At 35.8% G+C, this 26974-nt stretch overlaps 1 protein-coding gene across 2 annotated transcripts in view; it reads right to left on the bottom strand.

Annotated features, from left to right (window-relative positions):
- FAM135A (family with sequence similarity 135 member A) overlaps positions 1-26974 on the bottom strand; it is a 78611-nt gene that overhangs the window by 31876 nt on the left and 19761 nt on the right. Inside the window, exons 4-12 of one of the 2 annotated variants that reach the window (XM_086744204.1) lie at positions 20314-20393; positions 16061-16200; positions 15874-15944; positions 15371-15544; positions 12769-12895; positions 12253-12406; positions 9726-9803; positions 7507-7556; positions 5604-5759 (exon numbers count right to left, since the gene is read on the bottom strand). In XM_086744204.1, the coding sequence (XP_086600330.1) occupies positions 5604-5759; positions 7507-7556; positions 9726-9803; positions 12253-12406; positions 12769-12895; positions 15371-15544; positions 15874-15944; positions 16061-16200; positions 20314-20393 (1030 nt within the window). The remainder of the gene's footprint in view (positions 1-5603; positions 5760-7506; positions 7557-9725; positions 9804-12252; positions 12407-12768; positions 12896-15370; positions 15545-15873; positions 15945-16060; positions 16201-20313; positions 20394-26974) is intronic. The other variant, XM_086744205.1, reaches the window with a different exon arrangement.

Genomic DNA, 26974 nt, shown 5'->3' with positions numbered 1-26974 from the left:
ATTCTTTTGTTTGTAAAGACTTCAGCTGCAAATGACAAAGACAATAACAAAATGTATGCTGATTACAAGCACTGTATTCAAGACTTAATTGTATGCCTGAAGTCAATAAACCATACTATACTAAAATGGTATTTTATAATATAGTGGAGCACATTTTTTATCATCAAATACATAGTGTGGAACTAGAGCATGAATTACACAGCAATTTACTACAAATAAAAACATAAATCAATTAATTGAAAATGCAGTATCTAGAAACCCCAAAGTTAAGGTTTTGGAAGATGAGATTTCTCACATTTCCAATATTATATAAAAATACAAATTCAATCTAGATGCATTTTAGAACTTCTATTTTTGCAACTGCCCAATTACCTGCCTCAAAACAATGCAATTCAATGCAGTATGACAGTATCTTGTTTGTTGTAACAAGACACGCAAGAAAGAGAACGCGCTGTACAGTGGCTGTTGGCAACCGCTTGTGCATTAACTTGGGCATAAATATCAATTTGTTTATATCAATTAAAACAAAATTTTTATCTCACTTAGAGAACCATGTAGGTAGCTAATCTACCTAATCAATCATTTATTTACCAACCATTTGCTGGCCCCATGCTCCTTTATTTCCTCAATATTCTCTGGGTCTTCCTTTTAACTTATCTGATTTCCCAAACTGACTGTGACGCTTTGCAGTGTACCCGGTGGAGCAGGCACCAGACTTAGTTCAGTTCCCTCAGCTCTTTCGCTTCACTCAGCTGCATCCAGCATCTGCGTCCACCCTGAGCACAGACATGGGCACTAGGAAAACCCTGTGCATTAAGTGGCAAACACCAGACTTTCAGGATCACATTAACTTCTGTTCAGAGATAAGCACTTGCAGGGGAGATAGTTTTCCCTCCTCATACACTGCCCAGTGTAATTCTAGAGAGTACCATTTGAATGAAGTTTTATGTTCTGTAACATCTGTTTTTTCATTTTTGCTTTTAATAAAACTGGAAAAAAATTCTCCAAGGTGCTTAAGAAAAAAAACCCCAACCCTAAACCATAAATATTAAACCCTCAGTCTCTAACCTGCACTAGAAGCTGAAAGTCCTGTCTCAAACTCCCAGATTTATATTTACTGTACTATATGACATGAATCTCAGTGATAACATCATCTGTGAATAGTAATGGAAAATGTTTTGAAATAAAAAGAAAACACTGAATTTGATACTTCCTTGTATATGCAACTTCCACTCTCAGAAGTGATCAGACACCCACACAAAAAGACTTGTCTGCTTTCCTTCAGAAATTACTTTAGGAGTTTATGCACATGGATGTGGGATTAGAATCGGTGTTCCTAAGTACTCCTTTGTGTTTTACCAGATGGCTTTTCTAAACAGACATCTACCTTCCAGCTAATCCCCCAGCTTCCCCCCAGAAAGGGAGAAGATATAGATATATATCTATATATATAGATACATATAGATATAGAGACAACTTTACAGGTTAAAAACTAGATTTTAGAACAACTGATCGTGAAGAGTGGACTGGTTACCCTTCTAAACTAACCAATATAAAATGAATTAAAGATCCTAATCAATCAGATAATAGGAAATAAAACACAAACAGATTGCCCAGAGAAACTGTGGATGCCCCATCCCAGAAATGCTCAAGGCCAGGTTGGATGGGGCTTTGAGCAACCTGGTCTAGTGGAAGGTGTCCCTGGCCATGGCAGGGGGGTTGGAACTAGATGATCTTTAAGGTCCCTTCCAACTCAAACCATTCTATGATTCTAAGAATACTGCCTAATTAGTAGAAGTCTGTGGTTCAAGCCAAGCAAAGAGCATAAAGTTGTTTCCCAGGAGGCAAGCAAGGTGGTTTTGACTTCAGATGCGAGCAATCACTTTACCAGATAAAGTAACTGGAGTTATATGGAGACTAGATCTTTAGAATTCTGCCACCCTCTCGAACAGAAAAGGAAGGCTTTTTTTTTTTTTTTTTTGTTTGCAATAAATCTCACTTTTAATTGTTTAAATTACTCCAATGCTTTTGAAGAAAATCCAATTACTAGCTCCAGACAGCTCTTCGAGTAACAGCAATGGTATAAAACTAGTTGAAAGTGAGCTCTGAAAGCCCACATAAAAAAAAACTCAAATCAAGAGTAGTTTATTATGCTTAATCAGTGCTTAATTTATGGAAGGACTTAGGCATTTGCTAGGATGCTGTTAAACAGGCTCTGCAGAACCAGAATGACTACCAGCTGGTGCTAGTGACTTAGGTGCTACCAACGTGGGCCATCTCCACAATGACTTGTCCTTTGCTGAAGGACACTGCTGCTCCTAGTCCCTGCAGACTTCCCAAAGTTATGTTTTTTATGGTGCTTCCACTGTAAACAGAAGTAAAAATTGGACAGAAAAACTGTTGTGGAATATATATTGAACTTCTGCATATTTATGAGTAGCAGTTTGAAATCTTAGCTCTCTGTTCTCATATTTTAAGACTAATCAAACTGAAAGAAATAATTTTGGAAGAGCATGTTACAACCTACCAGAAGATGTCAGTATGGAACAAAAAGGTGAACTAGTTTAGTGTGCCAACTTTTTGTAATATAAAATAACATACTCTAAGCAGTTTTTTCAATAAAACGCAGTTGTAAACCTTATCAGGGTGATAATGTCGTAGACTGATATTTTAGCATACCTAAAGTGTTCCTGATTTTTTTTATGTTGTACCTAAAATTCTAAGTAATTGAAAATAGTCAAATATTTAAATATTTTAGTACTAAGTAAAAATAAGTAAAATTATTAAAGTAATTATTTTAAAGATTTAAAATATATTATTTCACTGTAATCTTATTTTCTAAGAACACATCAGCAGAAATACGTTTTATGCAAAGACAGTGAAAGTCATGTGACCAAATGCAGATGACAGACATTTATTTCTAGGGGGTATTTTAACACAAATATCTAAACCAGTCAGGTTAATGACTCTCTAAAATGGCTGCTTTATCTTAGATTAATACTAAATTTTCCCAGGGAGACATTTCCTGTGGAAATTATCGTCTGTAAATGCTGCAAGATGAAAAGGTAAAAATAAGAGATTTGGCATCCAGTAGCAAACACATCAGAGTATCAATTTCCAAAATATAAGGATTAAATAATCCTTTTTATCCAAGTACGATTTTGTATAGTACAAAAATCTTATTCCAGAAAGGGCAGATACTCTCTCAAGAGAATTGGTAGGTCATCTCTCAAATCGCAACTAAATTCAGTAACCAGAAAGCCTGCATCATTTGATACGTGTAGATAATGCCTCTTGTGAAACATGATCATTGTAGCTTTCCCAAAACAAGTTTATACAAACCCTCAGAATATAAATTCAAGTGATTATTAATATAAATTACAAATTCTTATGCTAAGCACTGCAAAACAGGATCCAAAATCAACAACCAAACATGGTCTTAGAAATGTCAAGGCTCAAATCTACCATCTCTTTTTAATTTCAAGGTTTACTGGATTTATGAATTGCTGGCTCCTGCTCTGCTGCCATCTGGGAAGCCCAGTGAAGCTATGGTTTCTTACATATATTTTAATTACACACATTTGCAAAGTATTTGCACAAGCTCTTCACATCTTGGAGTACAGAAAACAAGTGTCACATTTGCAAATTAGTGTTTATAAAATGAAGTAACATCACATTGCTGGTTCTCTGTAAGTTGGCTCAGGTAAAACGTCCTTCTCAATGCCATGTTATTTGACTCCTGAAGAGTCAGCCTGCTTGCTCTTCGCTATCAGGCCCTAAATAAAAAGGTAAGTTTAAGATTACCCATGTCCTGCATCGCTTTTTCAGTCTTTGAAGTTTGGAGAGATAATGAGGTATCCAGTAAGTACAGAACTCAGTAAGAAACAGCAATTAGCCACTTCTTTCAAAAATACACTCAACTTTTTCCATTACAAGAAGGGTCACCTCAGAGCTCAACTTAGAAAAGTTTATTTATGCACAGTGATAAATAACAAAAGAAGTGGGGATAACAGCAACTTGAAAGAGAGAAAATGCAAGCGTGAAATGAAATACTTTTTTTTTTTTTCCCTTAAAGGAAGGAACAGAACTCCTATTCCAATTTTATGACAACTGGAAGCATCACAGAAATACTTTTAATATGTGCAATATTGCAGTTCACAGAGTATAATTAACTGCTTTGATTTATACTAAAATAACTGCCATAAAATTCAATAATCAAGGTATTCAAATTTACCACATTTAAGAAGCTAAATACATGACAATTAGTGGTATCTTTTCTTTTTAAAAAAAACTGGAGCACTAAAAATAAAAATGGTAATACTTTTTGTTTTATTAAATATATACTTGTACAAACACTAACATCCCAGCAGTTGAAAGCAAGTGCAGGTTAAGTGAAACAGTATTCTGGCTTCATACCTTCCACCAGTTAACTTGAAGGATTCCAGAATTTATACAGAAGGCACAGAAAGGTAAGAAAGATTCCTAGCCAGTAAAATGATCACACTTTCCTATGGCTCATACGTCCAACAAATAAGCCTTGCACTCTTTCTGAAAGTTTCCATTTATTTTCCAGAATAGCCCACTTCTACAATCATGACTCCCTCATTAAACAACATGTTTTATCAAGTCTGTACTTGATAAATAGACTTTGTTTTGGATTGTGACTATTACAAACTAAATGCACTGATAACATGCATCTTCATTAAGCAGACCTAACAAGCTCTCTGTAAATGACTGTACATAAAGCGCCTCCAGATAATCTCTTAAAATGACCTGTCCTACAATGTGTGTGAGACAGGCACAGATTGTGATGTCACACAGTAAAGATGCCAGGCCAGGTGAAGATCAAGCTGTGTGTTTGGCGAGTAGGGGTAGTGGGTTTCATTGTTTGTTTGGTTGGTTTTTTTTGTTTTTTTTTTTTAATGAATCTTACTCTCTGAAAACTTTAACACTTTAGTTCATACTTGAAAATAATTCAATATGGGAACCAGCATTGCAGTGGTTTTGCATGTAGAAAGCCCACAGCAACTATATCCACGCATATACAGATCAACTGTGTGTGCAGGTACTCGCTGTATGTGGTTTTTATACAAATAAACACATACTCATGTCAGATCACTTCCAATACATCTTTTCTTTTTTAAAATCCGACTTAAGATGCTTTTCTGAGCTTATGCACATTATAAATTCTTAATTCAGAAGGAAAGCACACTTTGTTTTATGGTATAAGCAGGCAGCCTAAACGCAGTAGGGAAGTCAAATGCAGGGTGGGCCCTAGGCATGGCTAGTACACAAATACATCTTATCCCACAGACTGTAATTTGCCTTCTGAACTGCATTTCTTATTAAAAAGATCAATGAATTAGTTTGTAAACATAAATAATGTATTTTATGTATTATACTCAAAGTATAAGCTCTAACAAGATGATACACAAACTAACAAATGCAATACAACAGCTCCCTTTATGATTCCAACTAACCTTCCCAAATAAAACTAGAAAAATTAGAATCTGGAGTCTCATTTTGATACACATTTCCACAACAATGTGTCACAGAAAGAGTATGAATGTGCCAGAGTTCCTAAAGCCAGAGTCAATACTTACTCTTAATGTGTGATGCTCTTGTGCTAGCAATGCTGTGACCTCCTCTTGTAAGGTAATGACCTCCAGAAATTGCCCCCAGAGAGCCATTAGAAGTGAGCAAAGCTGAGCAAGGTTCATATTTATAAGTTCTGCCAGTTCATCAGGATTTTCCATTTTCTGAAGTCAGGGAAAAATATTTCCATGATTAACAGATGAGACCATGAACAGACAAGAATAAAAAAAAAATCTACTTTATCTTAGCGGGAATTTTAATTTAAAAAGTAACTTCCAAATGAGAACTGTTTTGTCTAAGTATCAGAATTGAATTAATCTATGTTACAACACTAATAGATTATTTTATGTTGCTTTAAATATTATCCAGTTGTCTTTTTAAATTAGACTCCTGACCTTAAATTAAAGCAACAATTCCATTTATGGCAACAATAACCGAGTTGTGACTGTTGTATTTTCTAACATGCAGAAATACGGTGTGCCTGAAAGGAATAGGAATCAGAAAACAGAAAATCAATACTCACTATGTTATGCCAACTCTGATACAATCATAAAAATGTAAAGACATCTCCATTTCAGAATAGTCACAACTCACAATAACATTTATATGGTGCTATATATCTACATACACTTTAAGCATAGTCAGGAAGTGGTGTTATAGTACAGGCTTCCTAGAACCAGATAACACCAAGACAAATTCAGTACAAAACAAGTTTTTCTTTTTTAAAAACGTACTGTAATCCTGTGATACAGTCCCACACCAGACAACTGTAGACTGCTAGGCTTTTGTTCCCGGCCATTTTAGAAAAAAATGTGGTTTTTCAGGAACTCATTGCAGGCACATAAGGCACTGAGGCAATGGGTTTAAAAAGTAAAGATAGTAAAGACTCAACCGTAGCAATATTAAAGAGCAAGGAGAAAAAAGGATTGCAAATATTGAAACACCAACTTAGCGGGCATTAATGGAAATAACAGGAACTTTTGGCAAGAACTTCACAAAAGAATAGAAAGGAGAAAATTAAAAAAATATAAACACTTTTCAGCAAGGGAGAAACTAAAGAATTCACAGAAGCTATGTAAATGTAAAAAAAAATTTTATATATAAAGTAAGATTATTTGTTGCTCAAAGAGAGCTAACTGTGCTGGCTTTGTCTCCAGTTACACAAATGAGACCCTTTTAAAGCCAGTATTACATTTCCTTGCAGTTATACTACTACTAGAGTAATGAAAGGTAAGCCTATTGTAAGCTGGGCAGATGGTCCACTCAGCAGCAAAGCATGGACAATCTTTCAAAAAAGTTTTAAAGCCTGTGCTTTAAACTTTGCTGTGCCAAGGAAATTAGCTATTCAGCTGGGGCTAGTTCTGACTAAGGAGAAAGTTGAGGAGACAAATCTAAGTCATCTGAAGTAGACAGTGTTTCCTTGAGAATGTAGGGAAAATAAGAGAAGGAGAGAGCATGAGGACAAATCCTTCCAGACGAGGGGCTGACTTGGAGAATCTGCTTTTGTACAACCTACTACTGCTACTTGATCTTACAACATTGTTATTCATTACCACCAAAACCAAAGAATTCAAATTATAGTTGCAGAAAATTCAAACTGTGATTTTAATACAAGTAATCCACCTTTCTATAATCTTCAGGTTCATGATATACAAAAGTTACCATGGCTACTACTGACATGCCAAGCCACCAGGTAAATAGCTAAGTTTTGGAGTCAGCTGAGCAACTTCTCTTCGAATGAGGAAGAGCTGAAGTAATTGTTGACAAAAAAAGATACAGGATGTTATCACTGAAACAAACAGTTTATTCCTAAGTAGCATCTTAAACCAGCATACTCTACTTTTATAGTTATGTTATAATAATATATAATATATATTATATAATTATTTAATAAATTAAAAAAAATTGTACCTTTACTTCTTCACACAATTCTGTAAGACGAACTTCTACATCTATATTTTCTGGAAAGATGAGAGGACATATCCATGAAAAATGTACATTCCAAGTTGCAGAATAAAACCAATTATCTCACAAAATAATTCTAAAATGTGGAAAAAAACTCATCAAATAAAACTTGAAGCCATATTAAGTGTCACAGTCAACTTTAAATCAAGTAAATTAAAAACCCCCATTAAAATAATTTCTTAGTAATTTCTGAGATTGAGGACAGAACACGATTAATTAAAAAAAGGTTTGCAATTGAGTATCATGATCACTTATCATGATACCTTGTCAAGGATACCAATTTTCCATTCAAAATTATACTTGAAAATGCTGTAATTTAGGTGATAGTTTGCAGATTATCCACTGAGAGCTGCTCAGCAGCAATGTCATCGTTCACAAGTAAAGTAATACAATTCCTAATGTACCTCAGATTTCCCAGAGATATCTTACTCCAGTATCATTTTTCTACAGGTATATTATTTACCTGATTTGCAAGCTACGTGAATATAAATACAATTCTTTAATTGTCAGATGAATTATATTTTAGTCAAATAAAACTGCTGTTTAATCGACCTTTTGCTCAATAGCTCAATGTTAAGGGCAAATCAATCTTCAATGGTATGGGCAGCTTAAACTGGATCTGAACCATGAATCACTTACTTATGAAGAAAACAGATTTACTCCTTCATGTAAGATGTTTTTCCTTGTTTATCATTCCTAGTCCTATCCCCTTAAGGGAATCTGACCAATTATATAATAATTTAGTACTATATTTTTATTTCCTTCTACATCTGAGGTACCAGTAACAAAGGAACAATTTATAAGCTCTAAAATTGTCTGTCTCAGGTATTTATATTTAAATTTATTTTTGAAACACAACATTAAGAAAAAAACCTACAATGGTTCTTAAAAACATAAACCAACAAAACATGCCTTGAAACCCACAGTAATAAATTTAGGATACAGATAATGAACATAGGTGTACAGAATGGCAACAGCGTGTTTAGTAAATTTGTCTTCGAAGGATACCACCTAGATTTGGTAAGCACATAATGACTTCCAACTAATTGCATCGATTATACTTAGGTTTAAACTCAATGTCAAACAAATTAACTCATGTAACTCAAAGTTCTGAGAAAATATAAAACTGCAGAAATGCATGAAGTTCCCAGAAACAAGTTCAGAAATGTTTTTGAAAGAAACTATATACACCAGTATTATCACACTTTTGGTGAGTTTGTGACCACACAAATGTTGTCATTACTGAAAAAAATAATTTATTTACGTATGAGACACAATACTGATTATTTGTTTGTCACACTGCAATTGTGAGAATAGGCTTTGAACATCTAAAACTCTGAAGCCTAAAATCATTACGTAAAATCCCAAAGTACAATGATAAAATAAAACTTCAAAGAAAGACGGAATAGAGACAATACCTGACAAAAGGAAATTAAATACTAACATTCTACAGCAGTAGTGTTCACCCAGCAAACACCTGATACAAGTTTGCTGGCTGTGCTAAAAAAAATAGTTTTGTTTACTTTTTGAAAGAAAACCAAAATGCAGTTACAGATGATCAAGCCGGTGACCTACTATGAGAATGAACTGTCATTTTATTATTTTCCCCATCACAAACTTCCTTGTGCTTAAACAGCACTGTCATCTTTTGTCCAGCATCAGGTCAACACAGACACTCTCCAAAGGGAGAATTGGCCATTTAGATATGGACAAATGCACTTTAAGGTTTGAGAATGTCTTGTGTAGTGTGTAAGAATCAAGTCTTGAGATACCGGAAGCAACGTGAAAGATTCTCAGGAAAAAAAGGTATTAGTCTTTAATTATCTAAGAAATTGAGTTTGTGATGAATGCAATGAAACTATGATTTTATTTTATTTAAATAGTGACAACTGACTGAACTCTTCAAACATTTTTTTTTAGTAAAGTAGAACAACACTAAAACAAAAAACAGTAATCCTTTTTCATTTTATTATCTATATTCAGCCTAACAATAAGTAGCTCAATTCTGCAGACTTCATCAGAGTTCAACATACATTCACTATGAATAGTGAAACAGTGTCCCTGTTTACAAAATAATGTAGTATTTTGTATTATTAATAAGAATAAAATATTTTATATTATTAATAGAAATCTGAGGGGTTATATCACCTGCTTCGAAAACATACCTAGGTAGGCGTCTCTCTGGGTTCGTGGATATTTTCTTCTGAGAAGGCGTTCATAAAGGACCTGCATGCTGGCCTTGGCTAGTTATAGGGATTGCACACACATGACTAGTTACTACACTCCTCTTTTCATCTGTGATTTATTATTTGCCTCAAAGTTAGTAAAAAAGCTTACTGCTCGCCTAGCAATTAGTGCAGTTAGATCAGTACATGAAAGCATATAATTTTAGTGTAGTTTCTAGATTAGATATCACTCCTGATATACATTAAGCTGGCATTTTTTATTTCCTGAAACCAGTAATACTGAAGTGCTCAATTACAATTATTGAGTCCAACAGCTGTCTGCACATGCTTCTGCAAAATCACTGTCTTGTGTTAAAATTCTATGACAGAGCAACAGCAAAGCAAATAGGAGAAACAAAATTAAAGAGATAATAATTTAAAACAAAAATGTGATGATTCTAGGATTTAAACAGGTCTTGCGATTATCTTCTGCAACACCAATTTAAACTTCACATGTAAAATCTCCACTATAAAACAGTTCATTTACTTTAAAAATTAAAAATAAATGCAAATTACAATTGTGTACTTTGTGAAGTTAAGAGCTTCAATTTCTTTGTAGACATCACAGAAACACAGCTTTTTTTCTTTTTACTGTTGATGGATTTTAGAAAAATTAGCGTTAATGGTAGGCATTAGTTATTTCTTACAAGCAAAAGGTGAGTAATAGCAGCATAATTAATATTTACATTATTAGTCTTTTTTGTTATATCAATTGCAAAATAACTGAAATAAATGAAAAAAATATTTACAGATAAGAAAACAAAGTAATTCTAGCAGAGACTTAAAAAATAACAAAAAAAAAAATCTCCATAGGAAACAAATCATCAGCAGAATATGTACAATGAATCTTAAATGTAAGTAGTAATTTTCTCTTCATATATTTATTTTGAGCATTTCTGTTGAAGCTTGCATTCCTAAAGGTAAGCTAAATTACCCAGACATATAACTAAAGGTCTGACTCAAGTTCCACTGAAGCTTATGAAAATGTTTTTGGTGACTTCAATGAGGTTTGACAGATACAACCCAACCACGCAACTCAATGGATGGCTTTTTTTTCTATTAAATATATATTTTGTAGGAATGTTTTAGGGGAATTGAAGATCCTATCATTTAAGTATCAAGATTTAGTCTAAGCCTATCCTTAGAACAGTACTGCCCTCAGATTCTCTTTGGGAAAAAGGACATTTTGTCCTTGAAAGGAAGACTAAGAGTTGAGTCATTCCTTTCACAGGGTGTTCCCCTCCATATCAAGATTAAGATAACTGACACTTTGCACCATAACTGTAGCAGTATTTTTGCTTCTATAAAGAAAAGGCCTCTGTTTCCGGTATTTTTCTATGCACAGATTTGTAATGCACTCCCTCCTTCAAAAAAAAAAAAAGCTTTGTATTTTGTAATACACAAGTGAAACATTCTGTTTGAATCACTAATTGACCATGTTACATTTTTACAATAGTTTTCCTATCTCAATTTCCAACCTTATTGTTTCATAATGCTTAGTTTTAACATTGGTAAAATTAAACAATACAAAAATCAATAAATGCTGTCTACAGTAAATGTAAATTCCAAAATATCTATTTTTCAAATTTAAATAGAACTTTACATGACTAAAAAGGTATGTGCTTCATGAGGAAAAAGTCTAAATCATCCTCTGTAATGCCAATGTATTTTCCTTTTCTAATTTCACTGCTCTCCTAGTTCACAAGTAGTTGAGGCCAGGCTCTCTAATATAACTGCATTCTACAGAAATGTAACATATATTTCCATACATTACATTTCATGTACTATTTTTTCAGTTACTTTTATCAAATGTAGTTACTAGAAGTCTTCACTGCCATAGAACTTACAATTTCTTTCTATGAGACTGTCCTGTAAGAGTTTAATTTTAATTTTATTAAAGAAATAGCTTCTCTGAAAGCCCATTTTAACTATTCAGTTTTATAGAAATAGTTCTTGTTTATTCAGATCTTTTCCTACTTCTTAGGTAACTAAGTCTGTTGAAGAAGTTATACTGCAGACTGAGTCAGCAGCATTTTTTCTTGTAGGTCTTTTTTCAGCTAAGTTTCCATTGTAATATTCTTCCCAAATCAAAGCTAATAGAGTTGCAATTTTTATACAAATATACAATGTTTCCTCATAACAAACAAACAAGTCCAGCATGCTACTTGGATTAGGAGTTTCTCTGACTTTCTCACCACTAATCATAGAGATTTGAAATAGGGCAAATCAAGACCAACAAAAAAACCCCCACATTTCCGTACATTGAGGCTGTTATCTCCTCATTTTATTAGTAACATGACAGTACTTGTTTCTTTATTTTTTATTGAGTTATTAAATTCCAGCTCAGTTCGAGCAAAAAGATTTTTGTATACAAGATGTAGGAAATCAATGCCAGTTTAGTCTAGAAGAGGGGTATTCTTAATAAACATCAACATGGAAGTGATGCATTTTATTAAATTCAACATACCCAGTTCAATTCGGTGAGTAGAGGGTAGCTCCTTTGTTATCATAATGAAATAGCTATGTAACCCTTTGAAAGCAAGCAGCAAACTGGCACAAAGCGTATAGTGGAAGTTATAGGCATGGCTGAGGAAAGACTCGGAAACAACAAAACTGCAACCCTAAAAGAAAAAAAGAAGAAAGATGAGGCACATGAATTTTGTACAATAAATGAAGTGTTAACAGAATAACTAAAAGGACAGATAAGCAAATGTGCCTTTTTTCACAAAGTTCATCCATATTTTTGCAATATATTAAAAAAGAAGGTTAAACACTTTATATTGTAAGCTTTCCATGTGAGTGTTCCTGAAGCATGTAACATAGCCTATTGGAACAATTTTTTTCTCATTTCCCTTATCATGGCACACACCAAAGTAACTCTAATATAGTTCATCCTCTATCAAGTAATATTTCTGCAGAAAAGCTGAAAAATTCACACCACCCAACAAAATACAAATAAAATCTTAAATTGATATAGTCTTACATCTGCTGATAACTGTTTTGTGTAGTTATTGCCAAAGACCACACTTTCAAGAGAAGGAATCACAGAGTCCCTGTTTTGTGCTGGTGCATTCCTGTTCAACCATGTATTCTTCACTGGGCGAGGAAAACTGCAAAAAGCACAAATCAACTGATAATTTAAACACACAATGTGTCACAAAACTATCATAGTTAAAACAAATTCTTCATTTTTCTTGAAAAGCCGGAGAAACAAGGACCCTCAGTAAGATCCTAGAAGTTCCTAGAATGGTGGGCTGCCCTTTTAAAACCAGGATTGCCCAGATACCTCAGCAAAGTCTCTGGTGCTGCACTAGGGGAGCAGTGCCTCTAAAGCAGTTCTCTTCAAAGCATGTCTCCATGGAGAAATTTAAGAAATTATTACCCTCAACTGTTCTGCTGCCATCTCTCAACAGGAAGGTCAGTAGACTGTGCCAGGATATTGTGCAAGCTCTTTCTCACTATTCCCAATGCAAACTTCAACTAATTTAAATAATATTCCTGAAAGTTTAAGCCATACAGATAATTTTTGAACTGTAACAAGTAAGAAGTGTTCATTTTCTGCCAACTTTGCTGTGGGGACTTTACCTCCTAAAACTGAAGCGGTAGCAAGCAGTTGGAAAGTTGTTGCACAAACTGCCATTGCTGTTTTCCTAAGGGATGCCTTACCTCTGTCTACTGAAGAGGAAAGCCCATCCTGAACCACTGGGAGAACAGAGGACTAGGAAAAATGAATGAAAGATGAACAAATGCACAAAGTGCAAACTTCTAGATAAAGTGCAGAAATAAGCAATCCCAGGTTAATAAAAAGAATAGATTGCACAGGACTCCAGGGCTGTAACCACGTAGAATTATCTCGTCTCTTTCAAGTAAAGTGTTAATACTGGTTGTTCCCAAGAGCAGGAGAACCTAGATACTACTCCAAAATGGAAACACTCAGAAAGTGACCCCCTAGGAAAGGAAAGGGTGCCAATAACATGAGCATGACCCAAACAGAGAAGTAAACTGTCACACAGGAAAGCCCAAATGATGATGGGGAGTGAAGTCTGCAATGCTCAGGTTCTTCAAAAAGAGGTTCTCCAGAAAACCAAGCAACTAATATGGATACATCAACTATAAAGTATTTGCTAAATATTACAATACAGGATAGCCCAGCTGAAATAGAACACTGAAATCTGAAGGTTTCCTAAAACACTGAAATTTGACGGTTCCTTCCTCTCCTCACCTCAAGGATTTAAAGGACAACTTGGATCCTTAAAATAATTTTGTGGACATCAGTAACATTCTGCTCTAAAGATAACTGAAGCAGCATGAAAGTTGCTGTTTGTTTCAGTATCTCCTTACACAAGCTACACCAAGCTGAGGTTTAAAATTAAATAGCATTATTGTGTCACCACGTGAAAAGCCAGAAACAGAGGAAAAATTGTAATAAAACAGCCAAATTTTCTTTAACCCTTTTAAAAGTCAGCAGGGACAAACACATTTCTGATAAAAAATTAGTAACAAAACCTGTTTTCCATTTTCTCACAATGACATGAAATTCAACCCTACAGCTGTGGGATGAATACAGGGGAAACACTTGAATTCCACTTGTGGTACGGTGTGACAACTTACACTTTACATACATGCTGCTACTTTAAGTGCGTTATTTTATCAGGTGAAGTCTTCAACAACAATACTAGCTCAAGATAATTCCCACCTCCTCACTACTTGTTCCTCTCCCAAATAATGCTGTGCTATCCTTTCAGACGTGCCAGTTCAGTTACTATATAACCACATCTAAAACCTCACCAAAACGATTCAACTTCGGGGCAGGGGGGAGAAGGGAAAAAAAACCCCAGTTGAATTCTCAAAACCAGCACAGTCCTACTGAGCAAAACAGCTGTCTAACACACATAGAAACATAGCTTTGCACAATGTGGAGACAGGGACAAGCAGAGGGAATACTTCAAGCTAAAGGTTTGGACATTTATGGGACAGCCTGAATATGAGGAAACTTGGAGGAAGTAGGATGAAGCATTTGAAGACCATGAAAGAAGGCAAAGGTAGATACGCTGAAGAAAAACCTGTGTAAAGAACACTTCATATGTATGACTGTCTGTATGACTGTATGGCCCTTTTTCACACTTACTTTTGAGACAGAGAAGCGAGGTAAACAGAGATTGCAAAGGCTGACACAAATCAACGAAATAAAAAGGCTTCAGTAAAAACTAGGCAAAAGCTTTTTAAAAGAAAAAATTAAATCCTACAGTTCCATTTACTGTAGAAAATGGTAAATGCATCATTTGCAGACATCATTGCCATTACAGTAGTAACTGAAAACTGTGAAGATAGCTAACAGAAGATGCCCTATTTGTATTAATGGCACCTATTTCAGTCTCCACTTAGAGCGAGCAGCAGATCTTCCCAATTAAAAAATTGTATAAATATTTAAACATATAAATAAATGTTGTGGTTTTGAGTTCCAGAATCATCATAAAGAAAACTATACGGGCCACAGATTTTACTCGTTCCTAAGTACTCTATTTTTAAAACATTTCCATTTGGACACTCAGTAATTTATTTACATTTTATTAACAAGAGATTACCTTATCAATGGCTGATGCAGAGCAACCAAAGAAGCATGGACTATAACCGATATGACAGAAAGGTGGAAGTAATCAAACATAACGTTGACATAATGATGAAGGCCCCGGTGTAAGTTAAAGTGCAACTTTAAAGTTCGGCTACTAATTGGCTGTAGTGTGCTCAGGTCATCTGGTCTAAAAATAAATTAAAACAAAGCAACATACAATTAGAACAATCATATTTAAAGTGCAAGTTATTAATAACTGCCACAGACAGCAACTTAGCATAGGTCTATACTTTGGAATGCAATGACATCTCACCCAGGAAAAAAAACACATATTAAAAAAAAAAAACAGAATGAGACAAACCAGTTACTAAATCATAACAGACTTCATAATTGGATTTCTCTTTTACCCTCATATTTGTCTAATATGAACACAGTATGTCTATATACACTACTTAATCAGTTTTAAAACTTAACATATATTGTTGCTTTAATAAAATGTTTTATATTTAAACTTACGAATAGTCTGTATCCGTGAAGTGTAGATCTAGTGTTAGCAGAAAATTCATTTCATTAAGAGACTCCTCAATCTAAAAATAAGTTGTAGAAGCATTAAATCTTTTCAGGTTTCTTATTTATACTAATCCAAGTTGTATATAACGGAGACTTAATTATCTGAATATAGTAAAGTTGAGCGGCAGATTACCTTCCTCTCATCTAACAGCATTTTTATTTTGAAAATCATCACATCATTCACAGAAACTTCCTCATTTTTGTAAAGAATCTGAAATGTTTTACTGCAAACTATATTGTCATGGATTGAAGCAGGAAAGGCAAGATCTGCACCTGAAAAGAGAAACAAGTATTAATATAATTGGCCTAGAATCTGGAAACCCCAGAGCAGCTAACAAGTGGAACTATCATGCCTATGGGTTTCATGACCACTATTAAAACTGCAATCCCAGCAATATCAGCACTTTCCATTTCAGCCAGCAACTGCTGAAGTTTGAAGGAGTGGATTTTTTTCCAAAGAAATACTGTGTTTCTAATATAATTTGCTTTTAATATACTGTTCTGGTTTTATTTAGTGAGGGGGGGCTACAGTGGTAGCTTCTGTAAGAAGCCATCAAAAATGCTAATAAAAATCCTGAAATCTGTCTTGTTTCATTCAGCATTCATGTTGATTTTAACCACACTGAAAACTCTTAATTACCAATAGATCAGGCAAAGAGGGTAAATGACATATAACACTCCACTGAATTAACCAAGAACAGAGGTGGTTCATTCTTTCCTTCCAGATCTTTGCATACTGCTCTGGCCAGACCAGTTCCAAGTGTATCACCCGAAACTTATATTTCTCATTCAATATGACAGTTCTGCTTTCAGTCCAGAGGCTGCTCATCAAAAAGAGTTCAGAGAAGTGTGATAAACGGTTGGGGAATCCTTTGCCAAAAAAAAAGGTTAAAAGACTTGTAGAAGAAATGAGAAAGAGAACGGTTTAAAACAGTTATTGAGGAAGTATTTAGCGTAATAGCAAGGGGTTATCGTATAGGAAATAACATGACAGGCACTATCCTGTGAAATAACACAAAAAAGGACATGGAACTTGGAAGAACAAAAGTAACAGAAACACTGACACTTTCTTATTTCTCCTCTACAAGCAGGCTCAATAACATTAACCTCTTCCAGAACACAAAGTCTTAGAAATTGTGTAAATAGAGGTACAAATAATTTTTAAAAATTCTTTTGATTCTTCTGAATAAATTACTTAAAAAGGAACCCACAAAAGAAATGTGCAAAGTTTGTGCTTTACAGATTTGGGATCTACAGGCCCCTGATAGAAAATCACTGCACCTGGCAAATATTCCCACTCTACAATGTTCCTAATATCCTAGTTCAACTTCCCTTCAGAAACTAGAAGCAAGTAAAAGTATTGGGGTTTGCTGAAGTGCTTTCATACCTATCATCAATTTGGGCATCCTCGGCAAAATGCTTACAAAGGCTGAATCATTAAAGAGTAATTTCCCTATATATATAGTGCCACTTTCAGCTTATCTCCATCCATGTCATCTGCTATAGGTGAAGGGCAGAGCGGGTACGGTTTCACATGACACCTAATCTGATATAACCTCACAGCATCAGCAAAAGGGATCTTCCACTCCAGTGGGATACAAAAGTAACAGAGACATGTGGCCAAGGACCCACTTCCTATGCAGCATCCAATTCTGAATTACAGCCCTCAGTTCTGCTGACTTCAGCGTAATGTTAAACTGCACCCTTAGAACTGCAAAAGAGGAGCCGAGAGGAAAAGCAGACGTGAAGTCAATAAGGCAGAACTACTATTTTTTTTAAGTCAACTATGTACTGACCGGCCAAGACTATTTCTAGGCTTCTATCCACACAAAAAAACCATCTCAGCAATGAAGGGGAAAAACACCAGGGAATTAATTCATTCTTGCATTATAAAAAGGGACATCTCATTCCTAATTTGCTTTTTTTTGTCCTCCTTTTTTTTTTTCTGAAAACTAGAAAAGAGTTTCTGATAGAAGGAGGAATTCAGAACAGCTTCAAATCTGAAACAACCTCATACAGGGTAGAACTGCATATGTTTTTCTTTTAACTTTACAGAGCATAACTACATCTCTCTTCAAACAGCAAGAATGCCAGGAGACCTTCACAAGACTGGAGCTAAACCAAGTGGCTTGCTGTGTCACATCTGTAATGATGCTCATCTGGGGTCCCAAGGAATTCCCGTGAACTATTAAAGGATGTGGGAAACAGAAATGGAAGAAAACGGGATTTAAACTGTCACGGGAACACATGAAGAGCTGGGAAAGACTGGGCAAGGGGTGGAAGGAGATGTAGAGGAATGGGAAGAAGGGAAAAACTGAGACTGTATATTTGACTTGGGGAAACAAAGGGAAGAGATGTAGCAAACAGTTTGTGGGAGAGAGTAAAACACACAGCTAAGGCAGAGAAACTGCAGATGACTTGTGCAGAGGCTAGGGAGAGTTAGAAGTAGGCAAAATGACTTGGACTGGAGTGGGAAAACTATGATGCTGTCAAAGAGAATAGGATTTAGAACACATAGATATGAGGAAGATGGAACAAGAGATAGAAAAGCACAAGAAGTACCTGACCAACACAGGACATCATTCTTAAGAGTGAGAGTTATGAGCTCCTGTCCAGCCTCCTCTATGGTCAACAAGCAACAGACACTGTCAGACAGTGGGTCAACCCTCTTACTGCTATTTCACAGGTAGCATAAAAGCAGCTATTTTCTACAAATAACGGCAGTCTCAGTAACTGGCATCAGCTATCCCACCACCTTAAGCAGGAGCACTCTGAGTTAGAGCTACAGTGTTCAGCTCTGCTAAATTAAGCAAGCAGCCGAAACAGATGGAAAGTAGAGAGCCTCAACAAGACCAAGCATGATCATATCCACAAGAAGGATGAACCAACTTCCTTTCATTAACCAGCTTGTACCCTTCTCTCTGCTTTGTTGTGGCACAAACGTTACTAGTAACTACCTGATAAACCAAACTGAGACATCTTAAAAGTTTGGGGGTTTCGGCTTTTTTTTTTTTGTGGAACAGCTGCTTATCAGCTGAATGAATTCCACCGTTGAGTTCCCAGGCCAAATCAGACACTTCTGTCAACAGAGCACAGAACAACAGGAAGGTAAGAAGGGAGTGATGAGGGGGAAATCACAGGCTGATTTTTTTTTTTTTTTTTTACAGTATTGCTGATCCAAACTCATGTCAAATTGCAGCCTTAATGTTTGCATCTTCTGTGCTCAGTAACGAGGGACAAAGGAGCTAACACTTACGTCACAATTTACTAACAAGACTGCAGCTTTCTGAAAAAATAAATGAAGACCATTCTACAATATACCATTAAATGCAAAAACTTTTTTTTTCAGCTCTATTGAACATATCATTAAGTGACACTATTAAAAAAAGTATTGTTTACTAAAGATTCAGTTTAGCTGAGCTGAATTCCCTAAACCACACTAAACTTCACCTTTGAAGTGGAATAATCTTGATTCATAACAATATTGACTTATTTCACACAAATCAAATATTCAGGAAGCATGACTAAAATTCAACATCTACATTGTTCTACTCAGAGCTACTTTTAAAACAGCATCAAAAATTCAGGTTTCAGTAATCTCAAGTCACGTTTTCTCAGACTGTGGTAGATTTTTTCTCCTTGCAATTCCAAGAATTCTACCTGACATTTGAAAACTTAATTTATTTTTGCTTTTCACATTTTTAAAGCATGCTGAGGGTGAACTTCACAAAATTAGGAGACCACTAACAGGTTTCCTTGGGTTCAGTTTGCCTGGACAAAGAAATCAACAGTGAGTGTCAGGTGGAAAAAGAAAGAAAAAAAGATGAGGGAGCAAATTATGCTGTTCAGGAGGTTAAATCAATTTTCAGTTTTGCCATCAGACAACAAGAGAGCAAGTCTGAAAACAGCAAGACTGGATCCTTTCAGAGTCATCTTTCCAGAAAAAAAAATGAGCTTAGCAATCTGTATAAGAGTCTGCATCTGAAGTTCTTCACTACTTCGAGGATATCTACTTAAATAAGATGTGCCCTTGGTTATCTTAGTCTGAAACATGGAGAAGACTGAGCAGATCAGTGGAAAAAAAAACAGAAGACACCAATATGAAGAGACACTAATTTAAAGGAATCATCATATTTTGCTAGTAGTAAAGGGAATTAATAGAGAGAAAAATGGTAACACAAATTCTGTAATCAACTTTTAAGTTGCACTACTAAAAACAAGCTAGTTTTTCATCAGGTTGTCATGAAAAAACTTCTATTTTTACTGTGTTAATAACAAAATTAAAAACACTTTTGTATTGGTTATAACAATAGAGGACAAAAAGCATGCTTGCTTAATTAGCAAGGCAAGATAATAACCTCATTTACTCTAAGTTTTTGCACTTACCAGTTGCATGTAACAAGCTAGCTTCTAATTTGTGTGGAATTCTTGGAGGAATTTTCATAGATGCACGAATCTGGTAAAAGCTAAAGCAAAAGACTGATTTACAACACATGTGGTACAATACCTCTTATTTCCCATATAGAGATACATAAAAACAAAAAGGCAGGAATCGAAAGTGAGAAGGAGGAACAGTGCAAGGAAGTCTACAAAGCTTAAAACTGTCTCATTTTGACTTTTCATCCTGTTGGGTTTTTTTCTTAATCATTAACCAGAGAAGTAGCCAAACACGTGAATAAAAGAAGCCTCAACATCAAGTTAGTGTTTCCACACCCCACCCACAGTGCTGGGGCAAATATTTATGGAGATACATAGTAAACTACATTGGAAAACAGATATGAATGAAAAATCAGGATTGTGAGCTACACTACAATCACCTCAGAAGGATCTACCATGTAGCACATCTAAAAGACTGCTATAGCCAGTTCTGCCACAGAAAGAGCTATTTATGAAACTGCAACATGCACCTTCACCCCTCACCAGGATCCCCAGAAAACACACCGCTTACCAGACACTCTCTACATTGTTTGTGGCCACCAGATATTAGAAAGTGCACATAAAGGGTTACATTAAGCAAAATATGATAGTACTTTCAGTGTTGACATAGTACTATTGCCCATATACTATCAAAGGCAGGAACTGCAGGTTTAAAGCCTAAAATTAAAAAAAAAAAAAAAGACAACCACAAAAGTCTTTGTTTTCCGCATCTTGGCCCCCATCTTGAAACAAGTTTTTAATCCTATTCAGCTCCATACTGTTTCCAACTTTGATTTTCATCTATTAAATCCCTGTCACCCATATTGATTTTATGGAACTCTTCACAGGACACAAGCACCTAAAACTACTTTTAGACAACACTGTCACTCCACCTCATTCAGATAATTTATTTCAGATAAATTTATTTTTCTTTGAAGGGGTTAGCTTCAGCTCCTCCCTCAGTGAGTTGACGTGACCTACCACACAGCCCCACAAACACTAATATCAATGAAAGGGAGGGAGCAAGAACATTCACAAGTAGAGAGCAGGAAGACAAAAAAGCCTTTTTAGGCAGAAGTCTTAAATGCTCTTATGAGTATGCAATTTACCCTTTGTATTCCACTCACAGTCTCATGGCTCATCTTCATCATCCCCACCATCCAAATCCAAACTACTCCAATCTATTGTGTTGTTCTGATTTTGGCTTCTAACACTTCAACTAAAGCTGACCATCCAGGACTTTGCTAGCAACTGATGACAACAACTGTGTACTAGACTAACAATAAATCAATAAAAAAAATTCTTAATTTAATCCTTCCACAGAATTAAAAATTCAACTTTAGTCTGGTCAAAACTATAGCTTAAGGAATGCTTTATAACAGAAGATACTTAATGAACAAGTGATATTGCTAGAGACAAGAGATGACTGCAAAATGATTCCTACCTTTTAAAAATCAAATAAAACTTAACCTATTGAGAACTAATAATGCATATTTTGTTTTTAGAAACCCACAGCTCAAACATGACTCCATATGCACTTCTTAACTGATTCATAAACAGTAAATGAATTCATTTTGTATCAGACTAAAATTAATGTAACATCAAGCTTTCACTGTCATCTTCTCCAAGACTGTAAGGAATTGAGGAGATTAAGAGAGACCTCTCAACGTTAATCAAGGCGGATGCAATCCAGGACACTGATGTACTCCTTTTCTTTGGGTCAGATGTGACTTCCACCATTCAATCAGTTACTCAGTTCATCTATACTGAGGACACATGATATATTATAATGTATAATAGCCTCAGCAGGGAGATTCCTTCCACCAGCTCCAGTCTCACACTGTCATCTTACAGATCCACAGCAAACATTTATCAAGAGCCTGACACCCTACCACTAAAAGCTGCATGTTCCCATGATCCAAATGATCAGCCTGTGATGGCAGAGCATAGTGCTTTTTACTTCGGGTACTAAGAAAAGAATGCAAAATTGTTAGCATGGTTTATATTAAATATTATGCCTCAGTAGTTCAGAGATGTCAGATATTTTACTTCATCTCACTCTAACCTTCTAACAAACTGGGTCCATTTTTTAGAATTTACAAGGTCCAAAATCAGCATCATTCTCAGTTTGCGTTTAGAGCCATGCTGACAGCTCTATAGAGCATAAATTTAACTGAGGCTTAAGAATGTTACTAAACGTGGACAGATTAATGAATTAGGACCATAACAAGGTAAAATGAAAGGCAAAGGCAAAATAAAAACTGAGCACCGAATAGAAAAAAAAATGCAATGTAATATTCCTCTAACTTAATGCAATAAGACTCGTTTGCCCTAAAGATGTTATTAAGTGACTGTTTACAATCTGGGCCTCAATAAAAGCAAATCAATAGAATTGTTCATGCATAGGATGCAATTTGTGAAACAAAAAGGCTGTTAGGACACCCTTCCTTTTCCTATTATTGCTTGCTAACAATTAATCAAAAGCAGAACATTCTACCCTTTATCTCATAAACCTTTACCTGTCTGATGTATTTTAATTTGGGCTAATGGGAAGATGAAGGTGTATTGTTTGAGATAGGTAGCTTTGATTTTCAGCAGAATTATACTTTAAGTAATTTATAACATAAAACGTTCACGTGTTAATCTGAATAATAAAATCCTGTAGGAGTTCAGCTCAGGGCAAACATGTAAACATTAATTAAATATCTTGTGCCTAGGTCTTTGAAACAATTATTTAGCTGCATCAAGATATTTAAATTAAGAAACCCAACCTCCTACACAGTATTTACGCAAATTATTCACTGCACTCATTTTTAAATGCCATATATATTAAGGATCTATCTGCAAATGAAGAGCTATGGTACTGAAACAGGGTACCTTATTCACAAAGGAATTACATTTACAATACATAACAAGGAAATGTTTTCTAAAGTTAAGATACACATTCATTATTTCACAGCAAATTTTAAAAGAAGTTTCAAATGCACACATCAAGCCTCATCACTCTCTTCCTGCCAAACCCTGCCTTCCTCATCTTCTTTCCATCTCTGGTTCAACTCATTAATCACTTTGTGTTGCACTGCTTCTTTTTTTATTCAAAAAGAAACCCTGAACTAAAACCAAGTCACTTTCAACTATTTACCAGTTGTACCATAAACATTGTTCAGTTCTCATATATACAACAACTGACCCATAAACCTGATCTACTCTATTGTATCTGCTTGGGCTTTCACATAACAATTCAGTATCAAGGACCTGTTACCCATCTATCACATTCAATTATCCCAAATATCCTTAAAATACTCTGTAAATAAGATCTGAATGCAATCAATTCTTCATTATCTTATGTAACAAGAGAATGAAGGTATCCTGGGTAGTGGAAAATCCCAGACACTAACAATGCTACAGAACATGCTATTAACGGCACGGCAAATGTGCTCAAACACACGAAGTAGCTCGAGTCTATCAAAGCTTGAAAGCCTCTTCCAAGAGGTGGCATGTGCAGACCTAATCAGGCAGTTGCAGGCTTAGTACTACAACCTTTCAGAGGGTAGGACATTTTGAGTCCACCAGTGTGTCTATACCAAAATGCCTTCCTGAAGCCCAGAGTAATGGAGAGCATGGTACAAACATTTCAGTGGTATGGCCTGTGCTATAGCAAAGCCAGGAAGATTCACACGCCCAGCCTCGGTACAGCTCGTTTTCTCTGACATGCACCCGTAGTCCCAGAAACGTGACAGAGGGAATACTCGGACTGACCCTGCACCAGTTTGGCTTCTTCTCAAGTCCTGACTCTGATGGTGTCGCAGTTTAGCCCCAATCGGGACCAGACTACACAGTCTCTCTCTCACTTCCCCCCCACCCTCCGAGAGAACAGGGGGAGAACTGGTAAACAAAAGAAAACCAGGAAAAAAAACCCCAAAAAACACGTGGGTTGAGATTAAACAAAAAGTAAATTTAACAGTAATGACAAAAGAAAACAAAACAGTGATGGAATACAAATACAGTATAATGCCTTACAACAAATCTCCACACTTAGTTTCTTCCAAGTAGCAAGAGACTCCCTTCAGCACCCTCCTCACTTATATACTGAGCATGATGTCAGATGGGATGGAATAGCCCCTTCAGCTAATTTGGGTAAATTAACCCCAGCTGTTAGCTAATTAGTTAACTATCCCAGCCATAGGGGCTACCAGCTTCAGTTCTCCACCCAGCTCAGGAGAATATTAACTCTATCCTAGCTAGAACCAGGACAGATGAGATGGCAACCTGGAAAAACGCCTTACTGATGACAGGGGCTCTATGTTCATCTCAAGATTTATGCAAAACTGTTTTCAAGAGCAGAAATACTAAATATACATACATACATACATATATATATATATATAAAGCTTTGCAATTAGCATTAAGATTCCAGAAAAGTGCTGGGGTTCTTAAAGTTTAGACTAGTAGTGAGTTTTTGGTGAAGATTTTTGAAGAATAATTTGAAAAAGTCCATGTTATAACCTATCCCTTAATCTCTCTTTTGACTGCATTAAATGAGGAAAACACCATTTTCAGATTACTAAGGGTTGCAATTTTCAGATAACAAAGAAGTCAGAAATATTTTGACAAAGATGCTTTAAAGCCACTCTGTTTTGAATAAAAGAATCAATGGTATTCAGAAAGGTGGTATTCTGTAAGAACACTCATTAATCACCTGTAAAAACAGCTGCATCCATCAGTGTAAGAACCTTTTGATACCTTTTGCTCCATTAGCTGAAGAGGATAGCTGAGTATTTCACTACACAGAGAATAAAACAATAGAAATATCACCAAGAACTGTAATTTAAAATGATGAAAAAATGCACTAAAAATGGATCAGAAGCAAGAACCTGATATGCAGTCGTTGCTAAATCACCCTGACAGATTATGCGGTGATGTTCACAACCACCACCTGATAATTCAGCAAGATGTACGTGGATCACCTTTGATGACACAACTACTGTTTGGCATTTTAAAAGCCTAGGGTACAAAGGCAGCTAATGAAGTAGTCTTAACGTGAGTCACCGGAGTACGAGAAATGCAGGGAACAGATTTGGGATGAACAGCAAACTGACAGTTGGATGAAGGTCTGACACCACACAAAGAAAAGATTTGGAGTGCGTCTTTGTCAAGACAATGAGCAGGTTACAACTGTTTGAGGTTCATGTTGCTGATGTAAGGCCGATTTGAAGGAGTCTCCAAAGGGAGACCGAGCAAACCGAGACTAAAGAATACTTAAGCATTGGAACAGGTTGTCCAGCTAAGTTGTGGAATCTCCAGCCATGGAGGCTTTCAAGACCTGATGGGACAGAGCTCCAAGCAATGTGGTTTGGATTGAGAGCTGACCCTGCCTTCAGCATGAGGATGGACTAAATGACATGCTACTATCCCTTCCAACCTGAATCAGTCTATGATCCCAGAGATCAAAGGAAATCTGTAAAACAGGGTTCGGCAATTTACAACATGGTGACTGAAAGGCAACACAGCAAGAAGTGCATACAGTTGGGAGGCGGTACACAAAACAAGCTGGAGAGACATCTGTGAATAGGGTATATTCCAGCTGCCAGCTTTCCTGAGTTTAAACTCAGGAAGATACTCCTGTGTGTACACAGGCAAGATACTTCTCAGCAGCTGATTTGCTTACTTCCCTGAAAGGCAGCATCTTCCAGTTCCTATTAAATTTCCAATGTCACAGACTTGAGCAAAAGAAAGTCAATCTACAACACTACCTCTGAAAATTTGCTCCCTCCTCTAAATGCTTCCAGCATTTAGCTTTACTTACATTGGCCACAGACATGAAGTTGAGGATGAACACCACCAATCTCCTGCTCCGGGTGCACTGCTTAAAAGCTTTGTCCTCAAACAGTTCCACGTCCACCCCTAAAGAGGTATCTTTGCATTTGCTTCACAGTATGTGAGTTAGCCTAAATACCTGAGATGCTTACCGAGTCAGCATACACCAGCAAAGCCAAAGTTACCAATGGAGAGCTTATAAATATCCAGGAGATTTCTGCCAACTGCAGTCTACGCAGTCTTTCTTCAGTAAATAAATGTGTGCGCTTGCTGATGTCTATTTATCTCACTTAGTCCTCAATATAATCATGTGCAAATCCATAACCACGCTATTAAAAGGTTCAAGGACATATAGACCTTAGTGTCCTTACTATAGACCTTGGAGGAAAAGGTCTTCTGAAAAAGCTAGTTAGAATTACTGCTCTCCTGTAGGCAGAGACGACCCCTACTGTCCACCCTGTATGAAAGATTAAATCTTTCCCATCGAGTGGCATTAAAATCTTAACAGGTTTCTTTTTTTTTTTTTTTCACTGGCATCATCATTTACATGGCTATAAGTAAGGTTTTTTTCATCACATTTGTTGAAAAACATCATTTATAATCTGAGCCAGAAGCAGGTTTAGCAACAACTGTAATGTATCTTGCTACCAACAGAAATGGAAATGTAGGAAGTAATGGTTACCTGACTTTTCAATGCTCTCACATGGAACCACAGGCAGTAACATATGCAAATACAATCATAAAGGACAACCACTATTAAAAAAAAAAAGCTCTCCTGCATAAAAAAAAAAAGCATATGTGCTTTTACAGAGTT

The sequence above is a fragment of the Chlamydotis macqueenii genome, chromosome 3, assembly GCF_036417535.1.
Source record: "Chlamydotis macqueenii isolate bChlMac1 chromosome 3, bChlMac1.mat, whole genome shotgun sequence".
In the NCBI taxonomy this organism is placed as follows: domain Eukaryota; kingdom Metazoa; phylum Chordata; class Aves; order Otidiformes; family Otididae; genus Chlamydotis; species Chlamydotis macqueenii.
This window is presented reverse-complemented; position numbering and strand designations above follow the sequence as displayed.